The 9200-nt window shown below is 40.8% G+C and overlaps 1 protein-coding gene across 2 annotated transcripts in view; it reads left to right on the forward strand.

Moving 5' to 3' along the window:
- Window positions 1–8763, forward strand: part of EPM2A (EPM2A glucan phosphatase, laforin) — a 43497-nt gene extending 34734 nt beyond the window's left edge. Inside the window, exons 3-4 of one of the 2 annotated variants that reach the window (XM_068152458.1) lie at window positions 3783–4024; window positions 6731–8763. In XM_068152458.1, the coding sequence (XP_068008559.1) occupies window positions 3783–4024; window positions 6731–7011 (523 nt within the window). In that variant the 3' untranslated portion in view covers window positions 7012–8763. The remainder of the gene's footprint in view (window positions 1–3782; window positions 4025–6730) is intronic. The other variant, XM_068152468.1, reaches the window with a different exon arrangement.
- The last annotated feature ends 437 nt before the right edge of the window (window positions 8764–9200 follow it).

The raw sequence follows: 9200 nt of genomic DNA on the forward strand, positions 1-9200 counted from the left end.
ATACTGTGGCTGAGCCTCTCCATCATTTTTGAAAACTCATGGAGAACAGGAGAGGTGCCTGATGACTGGAAGACAGACAATGTGACTCCAGTCTTCAAAAAAGGCAAGAAGGAAGACCCAGGTAACTACAGACCAGTCAGCCTCACCTTCATCACAGGAAAGGTGATGGAGCAGCTCATTCTGTATGTTATCTCTAACCATGTGGAAGAAAAGAGTCATCAGGAGTAGCCAACATGGATTTACCAAGGAGAGATCCTGCTTGCCTAATCTGATAGCCTTCTATGAAATCATGACCAAATGGGTAGATGAAGGGAGAGCTGCGGATGTCATATACCTTGACTTCAGTAAGGCTTTTGATACAGTCTCCCATAACATCCTCATAGCAAAGATCAGGAAATGTGGCATAGATGATTGGTCCATGAGATGGATTGAAAACTACCTTGACAATAGAGTTTGGAGTGTTGTGATGGGTGGCACAGAGTCAAGTTGGAGGCCTGTGGCCAGTGGTATTCTCTAGGGATCAGTACTGGGTCCAGTTTTGTTCAGTATCTTTTTCAGGGACCTGGATGAGGGGATTGAGAGTACCCTCAGCAAGTTCACTGATGATACAAAACTGGTGGGTGAGGGCAACGTGGCTGACACCCTGTCAGGCTGTGCAGCCATCCAGCGAAATCTGGACAGGCTAGAGAGCTGGATGAAGGCAAACCTCCTGTAGTTCAATAAGGACAAGTGCAAGATCCTGCATCTGGGGAGGAATAACAGCAGGCACCAGTACAGGTTAGGGGTTGTCCTGCTGGAAAGCATCTCCACAGAGAAAGATTTTGGAGTCCTGGTGGACAGCAAGTTCTCCATGAGTCAGCTATGTGCCCTTGTGGCCAAGAGGGCCAATGGTATCCTGGGGTGCATCAAGAAAAGTGTGTCCAGCACATCTAGGGAGGTTCTCCCCCTCTCCTGTGCCCTGGTGAGACCACACCTGGAATACTGTGTCCAACTTTGGGCTCCCCCATTCAAGAGAGACAGGGATCTGCTGGAGAGAGTCAAGTGGAGAGCCATGAGGATGATTAGGTAACTTGAGCATCTCCCCGTGAAGAGAGACTGAGAGACCTGGGGCTGTTTAGTCTTGAGAAGACTGAGAGGGCATCTGATGTCTATAAATATCTGATGAGTATGTGCCAAGTGGATGGGGACAATCTCTTTTCAGTGGTGCACAGCAATAAGGATACAAACTTGAACATAGAAGGTTTCATCTCATCATGAAGAGAAACTTCTTTACAGTGAGGGTGATGGAGCACTGGAACAGGTTGCCCAGAGAGGCTGTGGGCTCTGAAGACTTTCAAAAACCCACCTGAATGCATTCCTGTACAGACTACCCTAGGTGATCCTGCTTTATGCAGGGCGGTTGGACTCGATGATCTCTGGAGGTCCCTTCCAACCCCTAACATTCTGTGATTCTGTGATTCTGTGATTGTACTAATAGATGTTAGGATGAAATGTGGTTCCCAAAGACTTGAATCTTACCCTTTTCTGTAAGAATTGTGAGTTCTAAGAAAGATTGGCTAATTTTAGGAGAGATTGTAAGATGCCTGTTCCTAGCACACCAATGATTGAACAAATCTGGATACAGCACCTGTGTTGTCCCAGCTCACAGATCAGTATTTAAAGGAAATTTGAATTTGATGCCCATTTAATCATTATTAATAAAAGTAACCCAGGAGCTTCTTAAGAAACAGCACAGACACCTGTATCATGGAGGAGGAACTGAGTGCTTGATGCAGTAACTTGATAAAATGTGATAAGTCACTCTCCCTGTATGTCAGATCCCTACAGTTACAGTTGCTGGGTGGCTTTGTACTATCTGTGAAAGGCATGTGTGCGTCATGTTTTGGGAACATTTCCTCTAGCTTGAAAATTGCAATCTGCACCATTGAAAAAAAGTATTAGAATGCTAATCTTTCGTTGCTTCAGACTCATTTTGTCCTTAAGGAGACTATTTGCACATGCATTGATTAAGCAGAATGCATTTGGTTTTCAGATGCATTCATAATGAATTGTAATAGCTTAATCAGGGCTGTGCAGGGTCCTGGGGGGAGGCAACCAAGTGCAATATATATCTGTGTTTCATTAAAAAATAATGTAATATGATGACAGATGGAAAATAACTGTACAAGTGATTTCATGGTGTTCCATATTTATTCCCTTATAATGATAAATTGTCCATTTTCTCAGTTCACAAGACAGGTTTTTAGCACATCAGCCTTCAGTCTGGGCTCTGTAAATCAAGTACTGAACAGACACCTGCCTAACATTTAGTCATTGTTACCACAAATTCAGTCTTCATTTATTCATTTAATCCCCTAAAGTGTCCTTAAGGTAGATAAAAATTTTCTCCATCTTAGTGATGAAGAACTGAAGTGTGGGGCAGGCTGAAAGTAACTTTACAGAAAGTGACTTTAAGGAAAAGGCTTTTAGGCAATCAGCGGGTCTTAATCTCACATGTTAGCTACATCTTTTTGACGTTATTCTGTGTGCTTTCTTGATTGATAAACTGACTGAATCAATAGTAACATAGCACAGTTTAATCATTGTCAATTACAGATCTTAATTAATTGCTAGTAAGCGCTTACTACTATGAAACTGGAATGCTATGCAATTATTTAAAGGTTGTTTATAGGCATAGCTGGTCCTGAATAAACATAAACTTTCCTTATCTGTCTCTAAGATTAAAATTCAAAACAAATCCTAAGAAATGCATAGCAGACATTTTACTTTGGATGATCTTGCTTTGTTGTAGATTGGCTTCAGTTTTTTTCCAGTTAATAACATTTGCAACCACAGAGATATTTTACGTAGTTTGTGGATTTCAGGGTCAAAATAGAAATTTATGCAAACAAAAAAAAAAAATTGTTAAGTAGATCACTAATAATGTGTGCATGTAAGTAATTGTAGAGATCATCAGTTTAATTGCATGCACAGGTTAAAAATCCTTACTTGAAAATAATATTCAGTTATATATATGTCAAAATATTTTGAGACATATAATAGTTTAATGATAATTCACAATGGGAACAACCACAGAAATCTTAAGGTTTGTTTTATATAGCTACCAGAAATATGAATGTTTATCCATCCCACACCACTCAAGTTTTCTTGCAAAATTTCAGGCTCTTCAGGCCTTGAGGGAAACCAGGCATGTACTGTAATTCTGCATTTGTTTCCCACTAGACTCCAGAAGAAAAAAAGGAGAGAAATATTGCTCATCCATTTTTGAGTTTCCTCACAGAAGAGTAATTTAAGTTGGGTGATTTTTTTTCTGTCTACTTTCCTCATTATAGTGGCAACTATAAAGCTCTAGGAATTCTCTGTTTTTAACATTACTGAAGTAATTCAGATCTGGATCCCATGAATCTTTTAGGACTCTTTTTTTTGTGCAAATTTCATGAATCTTCAGAGTTTTCTTATTCTAATCTGTGATGTTAGTAAGCTTCTGCTGCAAGCGTAATGATAGATGCCTTGGAGACCTGTGCTAGTAATTATGCTTTGAATTTTTCCTCAGACTGTCTGGCTCTTTGTGGTAGGTTAGGAACTTGGTCCCCAGCATCAAACAGTACCAGCTCAACTGTAATGAAATAAGAAGCTGCTTACTGCATGACATGAAAAGGCTATGCTTAGCAGTGCTTGTGTGATGATGATAAGCAGGTTTGAAGCTGGAACACCACTGAACTAGGCAGTTTCCTTTTAAAGACATTTAAATCAATCCCACTGCAATGTTTTCTTAATACTAGAATTCTGCCAAACCTCTGGCTGGGAAGTTGCCCTCGACAGCTGGAGCATGTGACTGTCAAGCTGAAGCATGAGCTGGGTGTTACAGCTGTGATGAACTTCCAGACTGAATGGGACATCGTTCAGAATTCCTGGGGTTGCAACCGATACCCAGAACCCATGAGCCCTGAAATCCTCATGAAACTGTATAAAGAGGAAGGTATAGCCTATGTCTGGATGCCAACCCCAGATATGAGCACAGAAGGTAATGGTCAGGCCACTCTTGCTGTAAATTAATAGTAACAAACCTCTTGAGTTACTAATATTTTATGTTCATGACTGGGGTTTTTTGTGTGTAAATTTTGTGTAAAAATATGGCTAACACTCAGGATATAATTGTGTGTTATCACTAACAAATTATTCTTATTATCAGCAGAGAGGCCATCTACAGAACTTTGTGTCTGGCAGTGTATGTATGTTTGAATTTAAAGCCCTCTAATATTGATAACTGCTTGACTGTTTTTGCTTTCAGCTTGAGTTCAGCCTGTATAATGAAAATACACTGTGTAGGTGGAAGGCTGCAGGCTTGCACAATAGAACAGCTTGCCATTCACACTGGATAAACATGGAGAGAGTGCTATTTGTTCTTCTCTGCTATTTCTTTTCCCCAGCAAATAGTTTTTCTTTGACTATCGTATCCCAGTCTGATGAAGCTCCATAGAGTTATTTATATAATTATTTGTAATTAATTTAGAATACCTGTAGCACCTGATGTGGTAACATAAGTTATTGTTATTTTTTATTCCTCCATTAAGAAACTCAATTCAAAATCTTGTTTCCAAACAGCAGGTTGGAAAGTGTGCATGTTTGCAAGTGAGTAGCCTACCAGCAGAAGAGAATGCTTTCAGCAGAGGGAAATACTGCTGCCACAAATAGAGAACTGTCATATCAGTAACAGGACATCAGGGAGGACAGGAGACCTTAAAACAGGGAATTAGAATAAACCTTTAGAATTTAGAATAAACCAAACCATGTTGGAAGAGACCTTCAAGATCATCGCGTCCAACCCATCAACCAATCCAACCCACCCAAACAGCTAACCCATGGCACCAAGCACCCCATCAAGTCTCCTCCTGAAAACCTCCAATGACGGCGACTCCACCACCTCCTTGGGCAGCCCATTCCAATGGGCAATCACTCTCTCTGTGTAGAACTTCTTCCTAACATCCAATCTAAACCTCCCCTGGCGCAGCCTAAGACTGTGTCCTCTTGTTCTGGTACTGGGTGCCTGGGAGAAGAGACCATCATCCGCCTGTCTACAACCCCCCTTCAGGTAGTTGTAGAGAGCAATAAGGTCACCCCTGAGTCTCCTCTTCTCCAGGCTAAGCAATCCCAGCTCCCTCAGTCTTTCCTCATAGGGCTCATGTTCCAAACCCCTCACCAACTTCGTTGCCCTTCTCTGGACTCGTTCCAGCAAGTCAACATCGTTCCTAAACTGAGGGGCCCAGAACTGGACACAGTACTCGAGGTGTGGCCTAACCAGTGCAGTGTACAGGGGCAGAATGACCTCCCTGCTCCTGCTGGTCACACTGTTCTTGATGCAGGCCAGGATGCCATTGGCCCTCTTGGCTGCCTGGGCACACTGCAGGCTCATGTGCAGCCTACCATCGACCAGTACCCCCAGGTCCCTCTCTACCTGGCCGCTCTCCAGCCACTCTGACCCCAGCCTGTAGCTCTGCATGGGGTTGTTGTAGCCAGTGTGGCCAATTTTAAAGGGCTCAGTGTCAGTGCTTGACCCTGCTGTGAGGAAAAGTTAGGTTTTGATGTTTGCAGCTTCAGTTCCCAGAGCTACAGGGAGAAAGGTGTCAGGAAATACAGTATAAGCATCCCCTTGAAAGTGAGAAAGGCTGTTCTGTGGTGTTTAACCATATTCTTAGTACTTGATTGTAGTTAAGTTGTGCAGAAAAATACTTGTCCACTTTCCCTCCATCCATTGTTATTGATGTGATGGTCTTCACGACAATGTTTTTGAATGCAGCACTATGCAGCTTCACAAACTTCTGGTACTAAAGCATTTAGTTTTTGGCTTGCTAAATTTAACGCTAAGTAAGGTGTGCTATTTGATGTAATTTGCTGTCTTCTCTTAATCTCTGTGAAAAAAGAATATACCCCTCATATCCAGTGTTAATCACAGCGTATATTTAGGGATGACTTGGAACATTTTACAGACGTTGAATGGTCTGAATCTATGCTGCAAGAAAAAACAAAGTTAGGGTACAGGATAATTGGGGATGGGGGTGGGGAAGGCGGTTTGAAGGAAAAGGAAAAGGAAAAAAAAAATCCTAAGTATGTCAGGTTTGCCATTAAGACTCACAGTTCATCCAGGCATTGTCCTGGTTTTGAACCACGAACTGTCCAGGGCAAAAGGACAGAAAAGATATTTTACCCCTTCCCAAGGAGTAAAATGAAAATGCTCCACACTGGATTGGAAGTTTAAATGGAAATTCTACTTACAAATATATACAAAAGGTGTTCAGGTAAAAGGAATACATTCACAAATTAGGTTCAGTTTTTCACCTGGGCCAAAACCTTCCAGAGCCTTCCAAACTCCTCAATCCCACTCAGCTTCAGCAGGCCCAATGGCATAGCTGGAAATTCACAGGAGAGAGCCTCTGCCCCTGAAACCATGAAGATAATGGCTCATGCATGTACTGAGATGGAGAGAGGAGAGAATTGGCTGTACACCTCCTTAAATAGAGGGATACAGGAAAACTGATTAGAATGACAGATTAAGATACCCTGGGACAAGCTGCCCATCCTCCTGGGATTCTCTAGCCTCTGGAGGACTTTTCTATTTGGTTATACCAATAAACTCTTAGTTTCCCTTAACCTACAACAGGTGTACCGGTAATCTCAACCAGCAACTTAGCTTTCTCAAATGCAAATGAATGTTCCTTGTTTTTAACCTTAGGAAGAATACAGATGTTGCCACAAGCTGTTTGCCTCTTGCATGGGCTTCTGGAGAACGGACACACTGTCTATGTTCATTGCAACGCTGGTGTTGGCAGGTCTACAGCTGCTGTCAGTGGCTGGTTGAAGTACGTGATGGGATGGAGCCTGCGGAAAGTGCAGTACTTTTTGGCTTCCAGGAGACCAGCTGTCTACATAGATGAAGAAGCACTGAATCGTGCAGAAGATGATTTCTACCAGAAATTTGGGCATCTTCGTTCCTCATACAAAATACAAGAGTAGAAAAGTAGAAGAAGAAAAGGAAGGTGAAGAGGAATTCCTATATTTGAAACCCAAAGACTTAGAAATCATGAGCCAGACACCTGCCTGTCTTCAGATTATAAGATTGTCATAAAAATAATGACCAATTTGTTTTAAAAGTGCTTTTGAGTGTGTTTATTTGCTTTCTTTAAACTGGTATGATTCATGATTTCAAGCCTTTTCCTGCAATTATGAGACCTAGAAAGTGTGAAATGGGAAACTAATATTTTCTTCTAGTTGCCTACAGGAAGTGAGGTTTTAGGGTAGACAATAAGACCTGAGGTTGGCAATATTTCAGTGACGAAAAAGAGAAGGCGTTCTCAGAAAAGCAGATACCAAGGCTGACTGGATTACAGTTCAGGATAGGATGGAGTTGATTATTGTCAAAGTTGCTCAGTTATTTTAGATGGAGTGTACATTATTGAAGTGTTTTCTAGTAATTTTGTGAACAAATGGTAATAATGAGAAAGACCAGGAAGAAAGTGATTTTTCATCTCAGTTTCTTAAACAAAATTTAGTCTGCTTATATAGTTGATATTGAACATTATGATGTACATCTATGTACTTTTATGACACTGGGGTTATGCTGGGATGTGACTTGAAGAGAAGAAACAGCTCCACTTACTGCAGTCTTACTCAAGTATTTATTACATTATTCTAGGCCATGAGATCTCAAAGTTAAAGATGCATTTTGCTCTTCTGGTCCACACAGTGCTGCACAGTGGGCTCTCTAGGTTCCAGGTCAGTCTAAGAAGTAACCACTGGGCTACCACAGGAACTGTGTGGTAAGCCTCTGCACATGATTGACACCACAGCCTCTGTGTTGTTGCCCTAGATTAAATTCTTCACTCTCATAAGTCTGTCCTTATGCAAGCAGTGTCTGGATGTGTACAGACACTAGATTTAGCCAACTGAAACTAATACCAGTCTGTTCTGGGGTGAATGAACTGAATTCATTCCTCTATAGGAGTAAAAAGCAGCTCTGAGGAGGGTTTCTCAGGAGCTGAGACTCAGTAGGCTATTGTTGGTTTTATGGATGATCCCTAATGCTTTCCAGTGTTTATTACTCCTGTTTGCTAAAATAAGCAGTGGAACCAGCAGATTCTGGCCTTTCTCAGGTAAAACAGATTTGCTCTAGGTTAGTTCAAGAAAGCATTACCTAAGGTACATAGGATTAAGGATGCAAAAACATTAAGAAATCTTATTTCTATAGGTTTATTCTTTAGAGAAATCTCATTTTTCCAGTCAGTTTGTTCCTCTAAAGACCCAGTCAGTGCCAGATTGGTTTATCTGGTGTATATTGATTATCTGAATAGTTAATGGAGAAACTATTAGATACTGTTTATGGAGAATGTTCAGAATAATGGAATACAGTTTTTTTATCCTATGCTTCAATCATCTTCAAAAGGAAAAAATATTTAAGTTATTCTATATATGTGGTTTTCATCATTACTTTGTTTCAGATTTTTTGAAATAACATTGTCTGTTTAGAAAATGTATGAGAAAAGTTATCTGTTAAATAAATATAATGACAGTTCCAGAAGCCCATTTTTTATGTGTTTGGCTCCAAATGTAATGAGTAGCAAAAAGGGTCATGACTGCTCTATTTGTATAGGCATAGGACCAGCTATTTTAATGGTAACTACCCATTTCTTGTCCACTATCCTGTGCCAGTTCTGATGGGCTTTTGATGGGGAAATCTCAAAAAACAGCACAGCAAAGATACAGGGATGGTATGGCACCTCTGGTACCTCCAAAGACAAAAAAAAAAGGAGAATTTTTCTCCTAGCCTGATGTAGAGAGCTGTGGGAGTGTGTGTCATAGTTATGCTTATTAATTTATTAAATAATAATAATAGTTATTATTATTAACCTTGTAACAGTATATATATGCAGATTCTAGTATACAATTGTGGATATAGTCCCATAAACTGGTACAGTTTAACATTTTTGAACCAGATCAGAAAATACAGAAGTTATGCAGTAAAACAACTAGGAGCAATTTTCCGCTTGTCCACCAGGGGACGACTCAACAAAACGCCTGGGGGCTGTATACAGCGGTGAGCCTAGGTGTCAGGCACATCCAATTTTAAAGGAGTCTTTCAAAGAGATTTAAACGAGTTTTCACTCACGAATCATAACTGTGGGCATTATTGGGCTGCTGCAGGTAAT

This window comes from Melanerpes formicivorus, unplaced genomic scaffold (assembly GCF_026170545.1).
Source record: "Melanerpes formicivorus ecotype bairdi unplaced genomic scaffold, bMelFor1.0.p_v2 SCAF_2, whole genome shotgun sequence".
NCBI lineage: Eukaryota > Metazoa > Chordata > Aves > Piciformes > Picidae > Melanerpes > Melanerpes formicivorus.